Consider the following 21692-nt stretch of genomic DNA (forward strand, 5'->3'; position numbering starts at 1 on the left):
CGTGTTTTTTAATCTTTATATTTGTTCACATTTCCCAAGCCCAAAGCAGCACTGCTGGGTGCTAGGTGATTTGTTAAGTTTTATATTTTGTCGTAATTTTACTACGAAAGATAAATCATTCTTAAACATAAAAATATTAAAATTAACTTTTAAATAAATGATATAGAGACGAAAACATAACTAAGTTTCAAGATGTATGATATGGAAGATGATCAATACGAGGAGGAAGAAGTGGAAGAAATTTCGTCAGAGCTATGGCAAGAAGCTTGTTGGATTGTTATTAATGCATATTTTGATGAAAAAGGCTTAGTCCGGCAGCAATTGGACAGTTTTGATGAATTTATACAAATGTCCGTGCAAAGAATCGTTGAAGATTCCCCTCCTATTGAACTTCAAGCTGAAGCTCAACATTCTTCAGGGGAAATCGAAACTCCACCAAAATATCATCTTAAGTTTGATCAAATTTATCTATCGAAACCAACACATTGGGAAAAAGATGGTGCGCCTTCACCTATGATGCCTAACGAAGCACGTCTACGGAATTTAACTTATTCTGCACCTTTGTATGTTGATATTACAAAAACTATAGTAAAGGAAAATGAAGATCCTGTTGAAACTCAACACCAAAAGACGTTTATTGGAAAAATTCCTATTATGCTTAGATCTACATATTGCTTATTAAGCAATTTGACTGACCGTGACTTAACAGAGTTAAATGAGTGTCCTTTAGATCCAGGTGGTTACTTTATTATAAATGGTTCAGAAAAAGTTTTAATCGCTCAAGAAAAAATGGCTACAAACACAGTATATGTATTTAGCATGCAAGGTGGAAAATTTGCTTATAAAACTGAAATAAGATCATGTCTAGAACATAGTTCAAGACCAACATCAACATTATGGGTTAACATGATGGCAAGAGGAGGACAAAGTATAAAAAAATCAGCTATTGGACAAAGAATTGTTGCAATTGTACCATATATAAAACAAGAAATTCCTATTATGATTGTATTCAGAGCTCTTGGTTTTGTAGCTGATAGAGATATCTTGGAACACATAATTTATGATTTTGATGATCCTGAAATGATGGAAATGGTGAAGCCATCCCTAGACGAAGCCTTTGTTATTCAAGAACAAAATGTTGCACTTAGTTTTATTGGTGCTCGTGGTGCTCGCCCTGGAGTGACAAAAGAAAGACGTATTAAATATGCAAGGGAAATATTACAGAAAGAAATGTTACCACATGTTGGTGTTTCCGACTTCTGTGAGACTAAAAAGGCTTACTTTTTAGGTTATATGGTACACAGATTACTATTGGCTGCTTTAGGACGCCGTGAACTTGATGACAGAGATCATTATGGAAACAAAAGGCTTGACTTGGCTGGACCTCTATTAGCTTTTCTATTTAGAGGCTTGTTTAAAAACTTGTTAAAAGAAGTTAGAATGTATGCACAGAAATTTATAGATAAAGGAAAAGATTTCAACCTTGAGCTGGCCATTAAAACAAAGATTATTACTGATGGTTTAAGATATTCCCTAGCTACAGGTAACTGGGGCGATCAAAAGAAGGCTCATCAAGCAAGAGCTGGAGTATCACAAGTATTGAACCGTTTAACTTTTGCTTCAACTTTATCCCACTTACGACGTGTCAACTCTCCAATTGGTCGTGATGGAAAATTAGCTAAGCCTCGACAATTACACAACACTCTTTGGGGTATGATATGCCCTGCTGAAACCCCTGAAGGCGCTGCAGTAGGTTTGGTGAAAAATTTAGCTTTAATGGCTTATATCTCAGTAGGAAGTCAACCTTCCCCTATATTAGAGTTTTTAGAAGAATGGTCTATGGAAAATTTAGAAGAAATAGCACCATCTGCTATAGCTGATGCTACCAAAATATTTGTAAATGGTTGTTGGGTTGGAATTCATAGAGATCCCGAACAACTTATGGCTACATTGCGAAAACTACGTCGTCAAATGGACATTATTGTCTCTGAGGTGAGTATGATTCGTGATATAAGAGACAGGGAAATAAGAATTTATACAGATGCTGGTAGAATTTGCCGCCCTCTACTTATTGTTGAGAATGGAGCCCTGCTATTAAAGAAGAAACACATTGATCAATTAAAAGAAAGAGACTATAATAATTATGGATGGCAAAATTTAGTAGCCAGTGGTGTTGTTGAATATATTGATACTTTGGAAGAAGAAACTGTAATGATAGCTATGAGCCCTGATGATTTAGCCCAAGTGAAAGAATATGCCTACTGTACAACTTACACTCATTGTGAAATCCACCCTGCAATGATATTAGGTGTCTGTGCATCAATTATTCCATTCCCTGATCACAATCAAAGCCCCAGAAACACCTATCAAAGTGCTATGGGTAAACAAGCTATGGGCGTCTACATTACTAACTTCCATGTTAGAATGGATACATTAGCCCATGTACTCTATTATCCACATAAGCCCCTGGTCACAACACGATCTATGGAATATTTACGATTTAGAGAGTTGCCAGCTGGTATCAATTCTATTGTTGCAATTTTATGTTACACTGGATACAATCAAGAAGATAGTGTCATTTTAAATGCTTCAGCTGTTGAAAGAGGATTCTTCAGATCAGTATTTTACCGTTCCTATAAAGATTCAGAATCTAAAAGAATTGGAGATCAAGAAGAACAATTTGAAAAACCTACGAGACAAACTTGTCAGGGTATGAGAAATGCTCTCTACGATAAGCTTGATGATGATGGAATTATCGCCCCCGGCATAAGAGTGTCCGGAGATGATGTTGTAATTGGTAAAACAATAACTTTACCAGAAAACGATGACGAGCTAGAAGGTACAACCAAACGCTATAGTAAACGAGATGCTTCAACTTTCCTACGTAACAGTGAGACTGGTATTGTCGACCAAGTTATGTTGACGTTAAACAGCGAAGGATATAAATTTTGCAAAATTCGCGTTAGATCTGTACGTATTCCACAAATTGGAGATAAGTTTGCTTCTCGTCACGGTCAAAAAGGAACCTGTGGAATCCAGTATCGACAAGAAGATATGCCGTTTACATGCGAGGGCTTAACACCAGATATCATTATTAATCCCCATGCCATCCCTTCTCGTATGACAATTGGTCACTTGATTGAATGTATTCAAGGAAAGGTGTCATCAAACAAGGGAGAAATCGGTGACGCAACACCATTTAACGATGCCGTTAACGTGCAGAAAATTTCTTCTTTACTACAAGAGTACGGCTATCACCTCCGAGGTAACGAAGTGATGTATAACGGTCATACTGGACGAAAGATTAATGCGCAAGTATTCTTGGGTCCCACATATTACCAGCGTCTTAAGCATATGGTAGATGACAAAATTCATTCGAGAGCAAGAGGACCGGTACAAATTTTGGTAAGACAACCTATGGAAGGGCGTGCTCGTGACGGAGGTTTGCGTTTTGGGGAAATGGAACGTGATTGTCAAATCGCTCACGGTGCCGCACAGTTCTTGAGAGAACGTCTCTTTGAAGTTTCTGATCCGTACCGTATTCACGTTTGTAATTTCTGTGGTCTGATAGCAATAGCTAACTTAAGAAATAATACTTTTGAGTGTAAGGGTTGCAAAAATAAAACTCAAATATCCCAAGTTCGGCTACCATATGCTGCTAAGCTGCTCTTCCAAGAGCTCATGTCAATGAATATTGCACCCAGACTTATGGTAGTGAGTTAAACAGTTACTTTTTATCCTGTATTAATTATCATTAGATTTTTTTTGCATTAGTTTAATAAGATTAGTATAGATATAACTATTAAATACTTTTAAGACATGTATCCGGCATTCATATATTCATAAAAAATACAAACAACTATTTATAGTTTTTTAAAACCATAAACATTAAAATATTTTGATATTTGTACCCACACCACACTACATCTTTTTACTCATTTAGTGTATAAACATTTTTCAAAATAAATTTAATCCTAAATTTGCTCTAGTTGTGAGAGCAAAATTTAATATTGTATATGTGATTACATTTGGAATATTTTTCCAATTTGGTTTGATACATATTTTTAAATTTCAGGCTGTATATTGTAAAAATCCAGTGGCTGGATACATTTAAAGATATGTTTAAGTTGTTCATAAGAGCTTGATTAATATTTTTTTTTGGCTAATAAATAAAAACATTAAACTTTTTATCATAAGACTTTTATTTCGTATCACAAACGACGACATTAAATGCAGCTTATAATATAACAATAACGTTACAAAATGTACACATAATGTTGGTACTTAATAATTTAATAAATTATATCAAAAATGCATCAACACAGTTCAGGTATGTATTATTTATTTATAGCAAAAATAATCAAATAAATATAAATATAAAGTTAACAATAATAAAATTGAAATTTGTAAGAGTTACGTAAGTAAATCAAATGTATACGTATTTTTTGCATGGGTGCATTTTCTATAAGCGTTTAAGGAAAGTTCATTAAACGGTATAAAATAAGCATACTCAAACAATAACAGATATATATTATAATAAATAAATAAACGTCTGTTTTTAAATTGTTGTATACCGAATAATATACTATAAAAGACTAGGAAGACTAAGAAATAGCAATAAAAAAATGCTATAAAATATGTAGAGAGCGTACACGCTATGCTTTGCATTTATGACGATTAAGTACTACTTACGTGATGAGCATGTGCAATTAGTGTTGGGAAAAGTTACTAGATCTAGATATTATAAAATAAAGAGTGATTTTTCCAGCTGGGACTGATATTTCTTAGATATAAAAAAAATCCTTGTAAATATATAGATATGTTTAAAATATATCATTTTATTACATGCTTGACTGTTTTTTGTATATCAACTCTAATGCCTTTGACGACTAAGTGGATTTTTTTTATATTTTAGTCGTTTCTGTAGGTGCACCCATATTATACCTATAACTACTGATTTTTAATATATTATGCCTTTTAGCAAACACTGAAATATTAAAGCACCACAATTATTCTTAAGTTAGTTAATTCCTTAATGTACAACTTTTATATTAAAGCGAATAGAAATTGTTCTTCGAAATTACTAAATTGATGTTCTACATTTTTTTATTGGCGTATTTCTGTTATTTTTTTAATCGAAAATTATAATATCTACGGGTAATCTTATATTCTCTAACACTCATTTCTTACTGATCTTGTATTTTAAATATTGTATTATCCCCCCACCGAGGTATGAATTTGTTTTGAAAAAGGCTGATATATTGTACTACAACTCTATCCAACCTTAAATAGACAGACAACATTTACGTATGTACTTTTCATCTTAACAATCTATTCGGACGATAAAAATTTCAGTTTGCATTGCACATAGCTGGACACAATAATTTTAAAGTACAATTGACTTAAATAGTAAAGTACATTGGGGTAACATCGAGAATGGATCAAGACCGTATAGGTAAAAGTACCGACTAATTATTACCGTCTTAAAAAATTAAAAATTTGACAGTAATTTGATCCACACGATCTTGACCCACTAGCTTACCACGTACCGTATGTTTTGACCATATTATACGGTGTTTTTTCAGTTGGGAGCTGGTAGAGCTCTTTGTTCGCGGTCGTCGTCCTCTTTGGGACGACTCCATTTTATCATAGTTTCCGGTGACCGATATAGGAACACTAATTTCGCGAAAAGATCTTCTTCTAGAGACAACTCCAGTGCTTCGCGAACCTGAAAGAAACATGGTATTTTTTATTAAAAATGATTCATTACAATAAATTACAACTGGTCATGCACATGTAGCACATTAAAATAGAATAATTTTAGTGTGTAGACTTTTTATCTAATTAGGTGGGTGAAACGTAATTACTAATTGTATAATATAAAAAAATATGATTAACTAAGATATAATTTCTAAAATCATATAAATAATATATGTTCAAAATATCTCACCAAATAAATATCAAGGCATAATTGCAGCACGCGGTCCACATTGGGCAAATCATCGAACATGATCTTGGTGTAGATACCCGAGAAGAATCCGCGGAGAACACGCGATGCTAGGAACACGAATGTTGTGTAGAGGCCGATAATACTGTAAATTAAATAAATTATTTAGTAAAGTTTTTAAGTTCAGAGGGCCATTGGAGCGTAGTGGTATGGTTGTATGTTCAATTCCCACTTGGTGGGATGAATTATTATTATTTCCTCGTCCTGTTAAGAAGACAAAGCGTGCCATTCAATTCCGTCATTCCACACACAATATCTGGAAAATTGAGCGGTGCATGGACAATGTAGTGTTTCAACACTGCGACAAGTGGCGGATGTTAGCTACCTTGCTCTCTACCTACCTTGGTATATACGTAAACTTACTTACGGAATATAGTGTAAACCTGATTTTTTTTAGTAAAATAAGAGATATTCTCTGTTTATATATTATAAGTGGTTTATTTATAGAGGTTTAATATATTTAAATAATGCCTAAAGAGTCCTGGGCGAAATCATCTGCCAATTGAATTCCAATGTCTAAAAAGAGATTTGGCCGACAGAAACGGAGATGGCACGACGAGCTGGACGATTATAAGCCTGACTGGTATTCAAAGAGCAAAATAGACTAGAGTGGAAGAAATGGAGAAAGGCCTTTGCCCAACAACAGGTCAGTACAAGCTAGGGAAAAAAAAGATGTATCATATAACAGGTACACTTAGATATAACTATTTCTTAATAAATAAATATAGCATATTGTAAATATAAACTTTGAAATTAAGATTCACTTACCCTCCTCCTGAGATGAAATTGAGTGTTTCCGGGAAGAGCTTGTCGTTGAAAGTGTACATGACCAGCATGTCACAGTTGTTCATTGGAATTGGAGCTAGAAAATCCTATAACAACATTTATACTATTATGACATTATGAACTATGATAATATTTAACTCATTGTATTTTTAGCAAGCAGTTTTTAATATAATTTAATGAAGTAAGCACAATTATACATTTTAAGTAAATTATTACAACTTAGTGATAGTTTCACTTACTTTGCGATATAATTATTTAGCTGTATTCCGTAAAAAAACAATATTGTTACAAAAGCTAATTAAGTTATATGACTAAAATGTTATTTAAAAAGCTACAAGTTAAGAATTCACAGCAAAAATCTAAGTCTATGTATAGAAAAAGAATAAAGCTCACGTGGGGCTGGCAGGCTTCGCGCACGCGCCAGTACACCGTGTCGGCCTCGCGCTCCAGCCGCAGCTGCACGTCGCGGTAGTACCGCGCATCGTCCTCCTCTGCTATATCAAATTATATTTATTAAATAAAATCATTTTTTATGTCAAAGCAATAAAGTGTAGGACTGTAACCGAGACAGTTGTGGGTTAGATTCCTTCAATGAATTTCTGTATTGCGCGGCGCTAATATGCCACTTGTGGCAATGTCTCGAAAATTGTGCAGAAAGCTGCCAGGCAGTGTTTTTTAACATAAGGCTGTCCGTGTTAAGACTTTATGATGACTCTCCTTCAAACTATAGGCGGGATCTCCTCGTAATCTAAAGTAAATTCCATTTGAAACTCAATTCCACAGGTGGCGAAATTTTAAACTACTTTTAAATTTTAAACTATATAATTTTTATTTAAGTTTAGAAAAACGAAAGATAAGATTAGTGTAACACGAAATCGATATATATAACTGCAGTATTGAACAGAATGTTTTATTTTTGTTGGAGGCACATGAGCCTATATCCAGATCATGGTAATAAGCCCACATTAAATAAAAACGAGGTTAAACTTTCATGTACAATATGATAATTATATTAAACATAAAGCACTTTTGATGATGTTCCAGCATTAAAATCTGTGGTCGTCACACTACACTATCATATTTCAAAATGTCTTTACGACATTTCTTTTCGACTTATTATTTTGTTTTATAGTTTGTCATAGGTACCTGTTCCAACAACAGGAGGCATTAGTTGATAAGCTGGTTTTGTAGTTCCTTTATTGAATACTTTCAAAAACTTAGGAAACAGCAATTTCACATTTAGCCTGTAAATGTAAAGCATAAAACATATAAATCTTATATAAAAAAAGTTATCTGAGAAGAGATGAATAAATGCAATTTTATTAATTTATTTTAACTAATAATATGCGGATTTAAGAAAGGAATATATAAAATAAATTAATTGCAACTGACTGTAACTGTTTTTTTTTCTATAAAATTGACACGAGGCCGTCGTAGGTCGTCGGCGTAGGGGCTTCCCACTCGGGAGAATCAAATATTCAGTTCCGCCACTCAACATACAATGGCTCAAGAATTCGACAGAGAACGAGTAGGGAACGCTCGAAGTGTTTTAATGAGAAACGGAGTCTCTTACCACTAGGTCTAAGATTCCGTTTCTCTGTAAAGCTAAAAAAATTAACCATAAATTACCATGTATCCGGTGTGGACGTATTCGCAAGCAACTTTAATAGCGTTTCACGTTCTGGGTTAATCTTGCCGTCTATGAAGGCTGGCATTGGCACTTCACGATTATTTTCTATGGTCGGCGGATTTTGCGCGTTGTTACTTGGATGTGTGATAATGTACGTGAATTTTACTATTAAAGATGCATCTGAAATATTATTTTTACATGTATAAATACAATAAGTAAATTAATAGTGGCAAATCGGGACAGCGTCGAAATATGAAACTGTAAGCGTGGATTCGATCCTCACTGGTAAAATGATATTATTTTAGTTCCTTTAACACGTATTTGAGAATTTAAGATAAAAAACATACAACTCATTCAAATGTAAAATAATCTTAATTAAAATACTCTTTTGTAAGAACTTTTGAATTGTCCAATGATCATAAAGCTACAGTCAACTCGGCAGGCAGTTTTGCTGAGAAGTGCGAAGAGCCGACAACAAACTCAACAGTTGCTCTTTTAAATCTAAAAAAATATTTTGTATACCATGCAAAAGCATACCGTAAAAGGTTATAATTTAATTGTTCTATAAAGAATTATTATGATAATATCATAATGGTTTGACATATACATCGATAAGAACGGAGAGGACCTTAAGACCTTAACACAACAATGGTAAGGTCGTGCACGTACTGGCAGATTTTCTTGTTTTATTTTAATTATTAAGTTGTTTTACTCCACAGATTTAGCAAAAGTACGAAAATATCCTAAAATCATGTCTGACCCGTCGACAGTATCGTACTTAATGTTTGATTTTTCTTACATACACTCAATTAAACTAGACGTTAGTTTTCGCTGTCTAACTGCTTGTAATCTTGTAAGGTAATAAGAACTTACTAGAAACTGCTTCTCGTTCAAGTCTCGCGAGTTCAGGCGGTGATATCTGCCACGTCATAGTCGAGTTGGGGTTGATAGTGATAACGGCTACATCATTGTACATATAGTTTGATAAGAACGTCTGTGCGGTGCGATCGCGTGCATATTGGTTGCTTAGTTGAGTGTAGTCTTGTTCCGTGAAGCTGGAATATGATATTTAAAAACAAATAGCTAAAGTAATTATATTCATTAATTAAACTTCACATATTGGGTGTTGGGATTTTTTGCAATGTATACATTTTATATTTATAATAATGGAAATAGTAAAATTAATACACGTTGAAGTTTCATCCAAAAATGTTCAAAATTAAAATACAATAATCTGTATGATTAATTTTATTATAATATTATAAAAAAAAAAAATTTTGCTTTGTTTTTTCTCATACAACAGTACAGTCGACGAGACGTAGCCACCCTGTAGTTAGCTGTAAGTGGCTGCCCAGATTTGACATGCGGTTTCTTTATTACTATTTATTATTTACTTCCCGTATGTAATCCGTAAAAGTTCTTCAGGGCGCCCACGAAACGTCAACTGTACTTTATTGTAACCGTATTGTTATATAATTACCTGTCAATGTTATGTGATTGCGCGGACATTTGATAAACCGGCAAGAAGGGACCGATCCGAATTTTCACTGTCACGTCTGTGGGAGGGTTTGGTTGACCAACCTATGTAAGGAATAAATAAATAAAGTACTACAGTACGTTTGTTGATCACTTTTTTCTTTTTAGGGTGTAAATAGAATAGAATAATTTGGTTAAAGCCACGAGGCCGAGATTATTAATATTTTTAGGAAATTTATATTTAATTAATAAATTGACCTATAATCAAATCTCATTTAAATGGAATAAAGGACAATAAAATTACTTTATTTTTAGGTTAATTATTAGCATTCACTTACAGAATTCCCAAACGCAAAGAATACCAGCGGGAACCATATAATAGCAATAACAAACGCTAGCACTCCACCACCTAGCAAATACTTAGAGGTAGCAGATTTCTTAACGCCGCGTGGTTGCGGAAATTCGTCTTCTACGTAACGTGAGCACTGGAAAAAAAAAGGAAAAATATATTATAGTCTAATAAATATTTTGGCCAAAGAAACAGCTATGATAATGGGAGAAGCAAAGAATTATTACTAGAAACTAGTACTAATCAACTAAGAGAAATGTATTTGATTATTCTACATACTTTCAAAATGAAAACGCTAGCAAATATATCTTCCATTTTCAGCCAGTCCATGAGGGTCATTGACGTATCAGTCCAGATCCAATCCATTAGAGTACGTAGTTCAAACAAAAACGGTACCGCCATAAATCTGTAAATAGAAAATATAAATTAATATATTTTTTATTCCGAATCCAAAATCCAGTTATTTAAACGGCTTAAAAATAATACGTATTTGTTTGCTTTTCTGATGTTACTACTTATATGATGCAAAATTAGTTTCTTAATTCATAATCCCATCATCCATGCCCCAAAACAAAATTAGAAATCCTCCAAAACTGTACATATTTTAAAAAGACATCTATCCAATCTTAATGTCAAGACACTCTGTCCTCATTACCATACTTTTGTTGTTAATTATAAAAAAAATAAGACTTATTATTTTATTAATCTTTTTAAGAATGAAGTCTACCTATCAGGATTGAAGTTTTACCTAATCGAGACCTAATTAGTTTATGATAAATAGACGTCCTTACCCTCTAAAGCACACCATATTAATAAAATGGTAGGACTTGCAGAGAAAATTGCCAATAATGCGTCTTGGATAGCCACATCTAATTTGATACGCGGATAGTAACAAGTACACACATTTCACCATGTACCACATAGGCGGCGGTAGCAACGCGTTGAATGTTCTGGAAAGGAAATGAAAATAATCGGTAAGGCGATAAAATTATATGTAAGATTCATAAATGAATTCTTTAATTAATTGAGGCTAAAAGCTGACAATCTTGTACAAGTACATTTTAAATTAAATGTCCTTTAAAATTTCATAGTTTTCTTCAATGGTGGAAGTGAAATTAGTGACAAATTACTACAGTTTTCACTTACACCTTACATTTTTAACATAATGATGCATTCAGCTTAGCACTACTGTATAAGATGAGTATAATATCTGTTTTTTTTTGCACAATTTTTAATGCGGATTCGAATAAAAAGTCATGATCATATCTTCACATTCATTAATCTTATTAACTATTATTATAATTATTAAAAAATATTATCCTAACATAACAACCATAACCATATACATCTTAAACAAACGACAACTTCATTAACATTTATAATTTACTTCAAAACCACCTTTTAATACCTCTCATAAAACATACCTCTCAGTAATAAAAGGCAAAACGAAGAACATCCATATATGTACGCCAATAATAAGTGCGTACTGGAACAATATCTTGCCGAGCATGAACTTGCGAAGGTAGAGAGCTCTGTCTATGACGATGAGGCCGAATTGTAGTATTAACATGACCAGGAACGGTATGGGGACCTTGTTCTCTTCGAGGTACGCTTGTACACCGCCGTCGCCTTGATGTGTCTGTATATTTGTTTTTATGTTTATTTTTTGAGTATCATAGGATTAAAAATATAAATATCATATTTGAGATAATATTCCGAACATTCCCAATATTTAAGACCTTATGTGTTTTGAAGATTTAACATTTGCCATAATGTGTAATTTGTTTGAAACTTTATAAGATTGAACTTTAGAACTTTATTATAAGATGTAACTCTTTAATAAATATATAAACAAAATAATCCCTAAATATAGTATTGTTTTCAAAGCTTATTTAAAACAATGTTACAGTTAAAAAGGTCAATTAAATTATATTTATTGAATTATCAAAACTTACTCCAAAAGCAGCAAATCCAAATATAACAACGAGAAAATTTAAGAAATCACACAAGAACATATAAGCATATATGTCAGCGGTAACTCGCGCGCCCGGCGCTAGCATGCGTTGGAAAAAGTCACGAGTGGGACGTAAATATCGTTTGATTCTGTAATAGGAAATACATATTTAAATTTTATAGTAATTTGTAAAAATATAGGCGCGTTTTATAAACGCTTGTAAAGCAATTTTTAATTTTAATATAATTTAAAAATTTCTATGTCAATTAATAATTCATTAAATCTCTTGAACGTCTAGTAGACGTATACTCACGATAGAACGATCACTTGAGGATAGTGGCTGTATGTGTCTTCTAATGTAGTCGCCACTGCAATTATTGGTTCTTGGTCGTCGTTAACTCTATTAAAGATTGAACAAAGTATTAAAAAATAATATATAAGTATAGTAATGTTGAAATATATATATTACAGTACATTTCTACTATTATTTACTAGGTACTTTTAAAATAATAACTTTACCAATCTAAATCTTACTTCAAAATAACATAATATAAATGAAATGTTAAATAAATAATAATATTTTTACTTGTAATGATCGTCATCGATCGCTTTCGAAGGTCCCGGCTGTTCGTCATCTGCGGGAGGCACTTCTAATTCTACTGTTTTCTTAGGAACGTCTGATGTTCCATTAGCTTCGACCTCAGGTGACCTATTATTTAAATACAACTTACAATCAGTTTAACTGTATAATCGATAATAATTATTTAATTGTACGTTTACTTTCTATCTACCGCAAATAATATACTATTACCTAGGTCCTACATATTACACTAATATATCTACATAATACTTATAAATTATACAAACAAATAGTATAAATACTTTGATTGCCAAGGTAAATAAGATCGGATGAATCTCGTCACTCGATTCACTACGCCTGTAGCTCGATTTGTACTACTTTCAGAGCGAATTGGTAGGGCAGATGCAGAGGGGGGTTGGATTGAAAGTAGCCGATGTTCGCGTTGTATAGCGTAGAATCGTCCGTCCTGTTCTACCACTTCTATGGACCGCACAATACTGTCTGTCCGCATACCATATATTTTAGTGCATATTATAGGCGTTGTATTGTCAGTTGAGATATTTCTTAATATTTTACTATTTCCATGGCCATTGTCGATCTCTATACCATATGTGTATTTAATATTAGTTTGGTTCATGTGACTCAAACTTATTAATTTGATATTTATGTAGTTAAGTAATTTTTAACACTGTTAAATATAAAGAAAGCATCATCATAGTATCTAAAACAATACATAGGATTGTCGTTGTCTTGATATTAGGTAATTGTTTTTTCTTACTGAAGACCTTGGCATTGAGCTTAAACTCTACTCAAGTCAAAATTTAAAATCATCACGCAAAATATATACAAGAGATGTAAAGTAAAGACAAGAGTGATATTAAGTTTGTCTTGCCTAATCATTATTATAACGGAGATTTATCGATTATGCATTATGATAAAAACATATTATAAAACATACTATGATTAGGCAGTACGTATAGAGTGGTGGAACTCTACGCCGCGCTTTTCGTGGTTACCAGAACAAGAAAATAAAAATACTAAGTATTTTTGTCGTGTCATCGTAAGTCGTGTTTACAGTCGCATGCTTATGCCCCTGCGCGGCTAGTGACTAGCCTCGTAAAAAACTGTTTATAATATAAAAATCCTATCACTCACGGGCTAAACTTTTCGTGCATGTTTAGGTACTTGCGTCCAACTTCTGTCCCTTTCCCGTCGACGAGAAGCTGAGTATCAGATGAGGTTAGAGGATACTCCATATCTTCCCTCAACTCTACTTCTGGTGTTGATTCCTTCCACAGTCCAAGAGATTTCAGCATGAATCTAAAAGTTACATACAAATGTGAACAGTTTAAATAAAATTGTTTGAATTTTCTTAATGTTTAAGCACTGCATAGAGAACCTCCTCTTTTTTGAAACGGTTAAAAATATTAACAAGCGACATATTATGTGAATTGGACAACAGTATGCAGTATACATGATTTAAAGGAATAACATATATTTTTTTACGTTAAATTTAGTATCAAAAAATAATGTAGAGCTCCGCTACGTCCAAAGTTTTGTCTCTAAATATTTTCCTACTAGTAACAAAAGACTTTTAAATGTAAAACTCACCGATGTAAAAATATAATTAATAGAAGCAATAAATCATAAAGAGCATAGTTCGATTTCCTTTCAATGCCAATAATTCTTGGTGCTGTGAATGGCATGTTCGCTGGTATCGCTATTTGATTCCAAGGTAAAATTTCGAATTGGAACATACTTTTTATTAGTACTATAACCTAAAACAAAAACAATATAACATTATTACACCAGTAAAACAACAAAAGGATAATTTTTTTCGCCTTTACTTACGATAATTACAAACATGGGGCTCTTACCTCTGTATACGCAATGAGTGTGACCCAAAACGTCTTCGTAGGCCTTGGTATTGTCAATGTTCCCCACAAGAATACCATAAGTGGTAATGGTATAGACAATATAGTAGCAGATTGTATCTAAAAGAAAGAAAACATGTACATTTAAGAAGCATTATACAATTTAAAATCTCAACAAAATCATCTTTTTAACAAATAAATTTATAAGTGGTCGCTTTCATTACTAACAATGAATATATAATTTACCTGATTAATAAACACCATGATGTAGGACACAATATCAGTATGTGCCAGAACTGCGTACCAAAGTGCGTACGCGAGGTGAACGAATGGTGACTTTTCTTGTTTAAACATTGAATCATCTTGCTCTTCTAACGTTGTGATGTCTTTACTGAAAGATCATTTCGAAACATTAAAAAGATATACAAAAAGTGACGTGCCATTGCCATTCAATAATAAAAATAATGTGAGTAAACTTTTATTTACATTACATTTTAGGAAAGATGACGTGTCAAAAACATATAGAAATAGCAGAAGAATATTCAGACGCATAAGAAGGAGTGAAATTACATCAATGAATTGTTATAATATTGTATTAGTATAATACTTACCAATACTTTTTTGGAAATTATATAATACAAAATTTTATAAAAAAACATTAAAAAGTAGTATTAAGCATGCCCAATAAAGTGACAACATAAACGTCTCTCTTTTCATTAGAGTCTATATTATCTGTCAGGTCTTTAGTATTTTATACATAAGCGGCCATTACAACATGTAGGACACGAGCTGTAGAATAGTGCAAGTGTAAATTTAAAAGAAGTAAATCGAAATGCCTGTGCTAACTAATGTAGTGTGATGTAATCGCCACTTTTCTTACTATTCATAAATATATAAATTTATTTGTCATAGCCTAAAGTTAAATAAGTTAGTTTGATAAATGATGACATAGACTCTAAAGAGATATACACTAAACCTTTCGGTCGTCTGTAAGCTAAACGCGCTCTCGTGTTCCGATGTATCGTCGGAGGGCGCGGGCGATGCATCGAGGCCACCTTCCATGCTCGCCGCCAATATACGAATCTCTGGTACGCTTAATTCGCTTAACTTACGGCTGGAAACATCCCCAAAATTTTGAAACCCAAATCCAAATTTTTTCTCCTCTGCTTCCTCAACCAAATTCTCATTGCAAAAGCACTTAATAACGTACGTAATTTTGTTAAAATTATTATTCTTCGATTGCTAAAATAGTGCTAGCTTCTAGTGATTAGTGCAAATGAGAGCTACTACTATTATGAAAATACTGAATCTAGGACGTACAATTTAGCTAAGTGGTAGTCTAATTTTATAGGTATCATTAAAATAGTCTATTTTACTTTGTGTGCGTAGCTTTAAAATCATATAAGTTGATTAATCAATTTTAATACCTACCCAACGTCCTCAGGGGGCTGAAGTAGATTGTTGTTAGAGTGTTCCAACTCTCTAATAATGGACGCAGCATGCAAAAAGTATACTAGTCACTACTAGCCGTTTAACACTAAATTATGTTAATTTTAAAAAATTAAAAATAATATTGCACTTTATCTAATTCAATTATTTCTACTACCTATTTAAAACAAACAAAACTTCTGCTATCTAATGCTAGACCCCATTTACCAATACACAATCTATGCAAAGCATACTCTGATACCAAAAAGCTTCCAATATAAGATTAAGTTTATATATAAAATGTATTAAATTATAACTCACTGATGGAGTAGTGTTTCGGGAAGTGGCTCCCAAATCATTTGCGATCCTTCTCTTAGTCCTATACCAAAGCCTTCTTTTTCCTACATAAATCACAAAATATAATATTAATATTAATTTAAAAAATATAATATTAATTTATAATATTATGTTTTTGAATATTTTATAAGAAATCATAAAATATAAGGAAATAAGCATTAATTATGTATCCGACAAGACATGACCTGTCGATTCTTTTTTTATTAAATTACTTTTATTACAATTTTTTCCATTTATCTGTTTATTAAATTATAAAAATATATTTTTTAAAAGATAATATAACTTAAATGTAACCTTAATACATACTTTAAGATGTTTCTTCTCCGCTGACAATGTGCGGGACACATATCTATAATCACGAGAATATTTCATGAGGTGGCGTGTCAGGGACACGAGGAAACTCGAAATAAACGCCCAAGCAGTGTCCAGAAATCCTTTGATTTTGTCAATTATGGTCTCGTTTTCTATAAAAAAGACACAAAGATACAGTTACAATCTTATACTATTCATTCACTTCAATATTTTCGTTAATAACTTTATGTTCAATTTTAATATACTGTTCATTGTTAATTTCTAGGTTACCAGGTTGTGGTGCAAAGTCATCTATTTCAGATGCAGGACCAGGTTGTTCTCTCTCAGGAAGTCTTACTTCGACATCGTCACCACGCACTCCTTCCGCCCGAGGAGATGTTGTACGCATCTAGTAAAGTGTTCTCATTAGAAATAGATCAGAGTCAGACAATGTTTATAAAAAATTTGAAAATAAAAAACTTATGTACACCGCACCCGTCTCGTGCCATATCATGCCCGCATATTTGCACCATACAAAAAAGCACATCATATTTGCATAACATACATCAAGGACAGTAATATAAGCAGATAACTTACCACTTTAAGGATTTTTTTGTATTATATGTATACGAACAACAGAAAATCTTTATATGAAAAATGAGGACAATATAATAGTGCTATATTAAACAGAGCTATATTTTTGAAATATTAAAAAAAAAAACTTTAATCATAATTGTATAATTTAATATTTTTTATAGTAATATATGTAAACAAATATAGCAAATTATTGTCAGCTTCAGTTTAATAAATATATTTCTGTTACAGGAATATGTAACTATAAGAATTTTTTTTAACTGCACGCTGTATTCTGCATAAATATCAGTGAAGGCAGAGTGAACCTAGTGTACACCTAGGGTTTATATTTTGTTACCCTCTTTACGCCCCATTTACGAGACATTACGTGTTAAGTAGTGGAACTCAACGCCGCGGAGAAAAAAATATAATCTCCAAAAATACCTGTTGTTGGTAAGAGAAAGGATATGTCAGAGAAGAAGCACGCGTGGCGGCGCGCATGCGCACGGCGGGCGCGGACGCACGCCGCAGCGACACCGCGCGCCGCACGTCCGTCTTGATAGCCGTCGAGACCAGCTGTATGTATACCATTTTGTAAACTATGCTACATTGTTTTTAAGGACTGTCTTTTAACATAGGATATTTAACATTATTTTATTCATTTCAACAAATTTTCGTAATTCTTTACGGGTGTCTAATGTAGCATAGTACACGTCAATACAATGTTAGTTCAAGCTAAATTAGTCAATAACGTCTTAAAACATTAAGTTAAAAATAATCAAATTATAACAGAATACAATCCACCACACAACATAAAATTTATATTCCCAAGGAGGAGCATGCACCAATTCCATATCCAATTACCGACCATTTCTACTTCATCACAACCGAACATCTACAGCCCGTTAAGTATATATCACAAAAATACAAACTACATGCTTTATTCCCCATACATCTCATATTTCCTAAACCAATCTCCAAAGCTAAATATACAAAAATATATGTATGTATATGTATAAATTGGCTTACCTTCCCAAAACCCATACTTTTTGGAGCATCTTCATCTGAACTGGATTCATCGTCCTTCAAATGGACATCAGTGTCATCAAATTCATCAAACATATAGTAGTCTCCAGATCGAACCGCTGTATAAGATATAAGACTATATTGTAATGGAATATGAATAACTTTTGAAACGAGTAAAGCATGCAATATTATTTAACCGTGATATGTGCAATATAAATAATAATATAGACAACTTGTGAGGTATATTTTTGTTGTAATTTAAATAATAATAATAATTTGATTAGTAAACAAATGTCAATTGTGAATAAATAAAATTTAATCATATTTAAAAACAGTGTTGTTAGCCTGTATTTTTATATAATTTGCAATAAATAAATTAAAGATTTTTCTAAATGTATTTTGAAAAAATATGGATTAGTTATCAAAATAGTCAAGCAATAATCAACATAGACAAACATAAAATAATATGCAAACAAACGTTTAGCATTTATCAAACATGCAGGAAAGGAATAGAAAGGGAGTAGTGCACAAGCGCATTCCAATTTACATAAAAGTGTAACTGTTATTTACAAAATATACAAAAATCATCCAACGAACGACAAAATACAGTTCCGACAAACAATAGCCTAAATACCATGACCGTAAAGCTTCAGGTTACTTGTTACTGTTAGTAAGAAACGCGAGGTTATACCGACTGAAACATTATTACTCAACGTTACCCTTCTGATGGCTGGCGGGCGGCTTATACGGCGGCCTCACGCGTGCTACAAACAAAGGCAAAACTCAACACCACTCTCACACCATAGATAAGCATGTTTACATCACTTTAATATGAGAAAAAATCGCGACATTTGGTTAGAGTTCTTGGACCACACAAGGACGAAGTTAATTATTAAAGCGCAGTACATTTTCATACATTAGTTCATTTTCGCTTAACATTCATAAATTAAGACAGCGGGTTTCCTGTACCGAAGAAGATTAACACAAAAACCGCATTATAGTTATATGTGCTCATTTATGGAGGTGCAATTTCAGTTTAAATTAATAATTTATTTGACTTGAAAGAATGATGTCAAAACTAACTTAAACATTTAAATGAATGTAGCCCCGCCAAGTACGACTCAAACTCTACCTTTGTGTCTATGTGTTACTGCTGCGATATCAGAACCGCTCCCTAGACACAAATAAAAAAGGTAAAACACATTGCTGTACATTTTCTACACCTGTGAAAATGAAATAAAAAGAAGAAGTGTATACACAAAATTCTAAATAAGCACTTAGCGCTATAACGACATTTCATAAATTGCATATATTTATTAATATTTTATCCGGGTTGTAGTTACACGTATGGTGAGAATTGGGTTCGGCTCGGCTTGAATGCGATATGATAGAGGTTCGCTGTAGCAGGCTGGGGCTGGCCACTGTATGACGTCTTCTTATGGGAGGAGGAGAGAACACGGGGTAGGATTCTTCGGGGCTCTGCGCTCGGGGGAGGAGGTCGGAGGAGGGAGGAGACTCGAACGATATGCGTCTCGGCTCGAGGTACGCGTCGAGAGAAACTGTCATTAGAGCAGACGACGGCGATGGGGGACCGCCTTGAGATGGAGGAGCTGTGAGGGGCAGTGGCGTGGGGAGAGCGGGGAGGGAAGGCTTGGCTGGGGAGGAAGGTGCAGATGCCTCGCTTAGAGGAGTGTGAAAGCCTCGACGTGAAGCGGGGGAGGAGGGAGAGGCGGGGGTGTGGTATCCACGACGTGACTCTTCAGAATCGCCGCGTACGAGTGGCACTTGTTCCGATTCGCCCGGTTGTGTCTCTTCTTCGTCTTCGTCTTCTTCATCGACTATATATCATAATATGTGACCAAAGTCTTAGAAATACAAATTTTAACTAACAAAAGATGCCTCATTTAATTTGTCACTGTCGTACAATTCATTTTATGCAATGTTACATATAAATCATGTAAAAATGTCTTAATTAATATTTAAAAGAGTTTACTGTGTCAAAACAAAACATACCTGCATCATGATGTACTGGTTCCTTAGCCATAACACCTTGAATTTTTTTCTGATTGGCTTTAATTCTTTCCATTTTAACTTTGATTTTCTCTAAAATTTTAACTTCTTGATCTTCCTGAATTTTCATTTGCTTCTGACGCAGCTCTTCAATCAGCTCAGCACCCCTAATTTAAACATACAAAAAATCTTTAAGCTAGAAATGTTAAAAATGTTACGTAAAAATATTGTATAAACTGAGCCTGAGATACCTTACCTTGAAGCAAGTACGGTAGTAGCCTTACTTTCATCAATGACACGATAGAAATAAAAACTATGGAAAAGTCTTCTTTGTAAAATTAAGAAGGCGAAGCATACACCGTCCCACGCTAAGCCGATATCTTCTTGAGGAACAGAGCATACTGAATTCTAAGAACAGAAATATCTTTTGTAAGAATATAATTTGTTAAGTCTATAATTTTATAATCTTACTACTCATTTGCTATGCAAATAATTCAATTAATCCCAATGTGATAAGATACAATCGATTATCATACGTATTATACTATGTACTTACAGTATTATACTGCATCTTAAGGAACCTAGCGATGTTGCCGCCAGCAAACTTGTCGACACAGCCAATGCCCAACAGCTGGACGAGCCAGCACGCGTGCGCTTGCAATACGTCGCTGAACATGCAGCCGGGGATTTGTAGTAAAGTTTTTACTACTACCACGGATACATTGTACCGGAGCAGCCAAGACCACCTGTGGGAAGTTCAATTGTTATATTTTTGTCAATTTCGGACATTATCCAGCTCACAGAACTTTGTATCAAGACGCTTTGATTTCTCTTTCTTCGTTCAAATATAAGATATTGAGTATTGAGTGTTGGAACTCAACACCACATTTTGTGTTATCAGTGCAGGGAAATCGACTGGTTGTGGGTTCAATCCCCACTCTAGGTGATGATATATATTTAAATTTATATTTCCATTTCTTTGCTCTGGTATCGAAGTAAAGCACGTTATCTTATGTAAATGAACACTTTGTATCATAAGTAGAACGGTATTTTTTATTATATTAAATAATTCTTAAATTAATTGCGGTTAATTCCACTTAAAATCAACAAATAATAGGTAAACTATTTTATCGTCACGTTGTTACATATAATTTGAAGCCTATAGTAATTCTATAATTAATAAATTAAGTATATTAGAGGCTTGCCCACAAACCATTTAGTATCACGCAAGATATAATAATTTAATTATATTTAATCCTAGAGGACCTGAGCGGCTACGCCCGCTTAAACTATACGAATATTTATAAAAAATATTTATGAAATTATTTTCAGTATGGGAGTAATTCTAATA

General features: G+C 33.3%; 2 protein-coding genes across 14 annotated transcripts in view; one reads left to right on the forward strand and one right to left on the reverse strand.

The window, feature by feature from the left end:
* The first annotated feature begins 192 nt into the window (after window positions 1–192).
* Polr2B (RNA polymerase II subunit RpII140) lies at window positions 193–5729 on the forward strand. The gene has a single exon (XM_085193728.1). It carries the CDS (start codon window positions 193–195, stop codon window positions 3721–3723), a length of 3531 nt encoding a protein of 1176 aa, XP_085049854.1. The 3' UTR covers window positions 3724–5729.
* Piezo (piezo type mechanosensitive ion channel component) overlaps window positions 4185–21692 on the reverse strand; it is a 41919-nt gene continuing 24411 nt past the window's right edge. For 3 of the 13 annotated variants that reach the window (XM_085193668.1, XM_085193660.1, XM_085193608.1), the window contains 31 exons: window positions 20898–21087; window positions 20598–20749; window positions 20345–20508; window positions 19464–19505; window positions 19051–19095; window positions 18335–18450; window positions 17750–17881; window positions 17024–17141; window positions 16748–16905; window positions 16406–16485; window positions 16088–16138; window positions 15633–15770; window positions 14903–15047; window positions 14660–14776; window positions 14394–14560; window positions 13938–14102; window positions 12789–12911; window positions 12516–12602; window positions 12204–12351; window positions 11673–11887; window positions 11040–11198; window positions 10528–10654; window positions 10238–10384; window positions 9904–10004; window positions 9297–9478; window positions 8423–8603; window positions 7940–8037; window positions 7187–7287; window positions 6776–6879; window positions 5951–6092; window positions 4185–5728 (listed from right to left, as the gene is read on the reverse strand). In XM_085193668.1, the coding sequence (XP_085049794.1) occupies window positions 5582–5728; window positions 5951–6092; window positions 6776–6879; window positions 7187–7287; window positions 7940–8037; window positions 8423–8603; window positions 9297–9478; window positions 9904–10004; window positions 10238–10384; window positions 10528–10654; window positions 11040–11198; window positions 11673–11887; window positions 12204–12351; window positions 12516–12602; window positions 12789–12911; window positions 13938–14102; window positions 14394–14560; window positions 14660–14776; window positions 14903–15047; window positions 15633–15770; window positions 16088–16138; window positions 16406–16485; window positions 16748–16905; window positions 17024–17141; window positions 17750–17881; window positions 18335–18450; window positions 19051–19095; window positions 19464–19505; window positions 20345–20508; window positions 20598–20749; window positions 20898–21087 (4042 nt within the window). In that variant the 3' untranslated portion in view covers window positions 4185–5581. The remainder of the gene's footprint in view (window positions 5729–5950; window positions 6093–6775; window positions 6880–7186; window positions 7288–7939; window positions 8038–8422; window positions 8604–9296; window positions 9479–9903; window positions 10005–10237; window positions 10385–10527; window positions 10655–11039; window positions 11199–11672; window positions 11888–12203; window positions 12352–12515; window positions 12603–12788; window positions 12912–13937; window positions 14103–14393; window positions 14561–14659; window positions 14777–14902; window positions 15048–15632; window positions 15771–16087; window positions 16139–16405; window positions 16486–16747; window positions 16906–17023; window positions 17142–17749; window positions 17882–18334; window positions 18451–19050; window positions 19096–19463; window positions 19506–20344; window positions 20509–20597; window positions 20750–20897; window positions 21088–21692) is intronic. The other 10 variants (XM_085193617.1, XM_085193624.1, XM_085193633.1 and 7 more) reach the window with 10 other exon arrangements.

This window comes from Heliconius melpomene, chromosome 1 (genome assembly GCF_056956725.1).
Source record: "Heliconius melpomene rosina isolate 202511_hmr_F chromosome 1, ASM5695672v1, whole genome shotgun sequence".
Lineage (NCBI taxonomy): Eukaryota > Metazoa > Arthropoda > Insecta > Lepidoptera > Nymphalidae > Heliconius > Heliconius melpomene.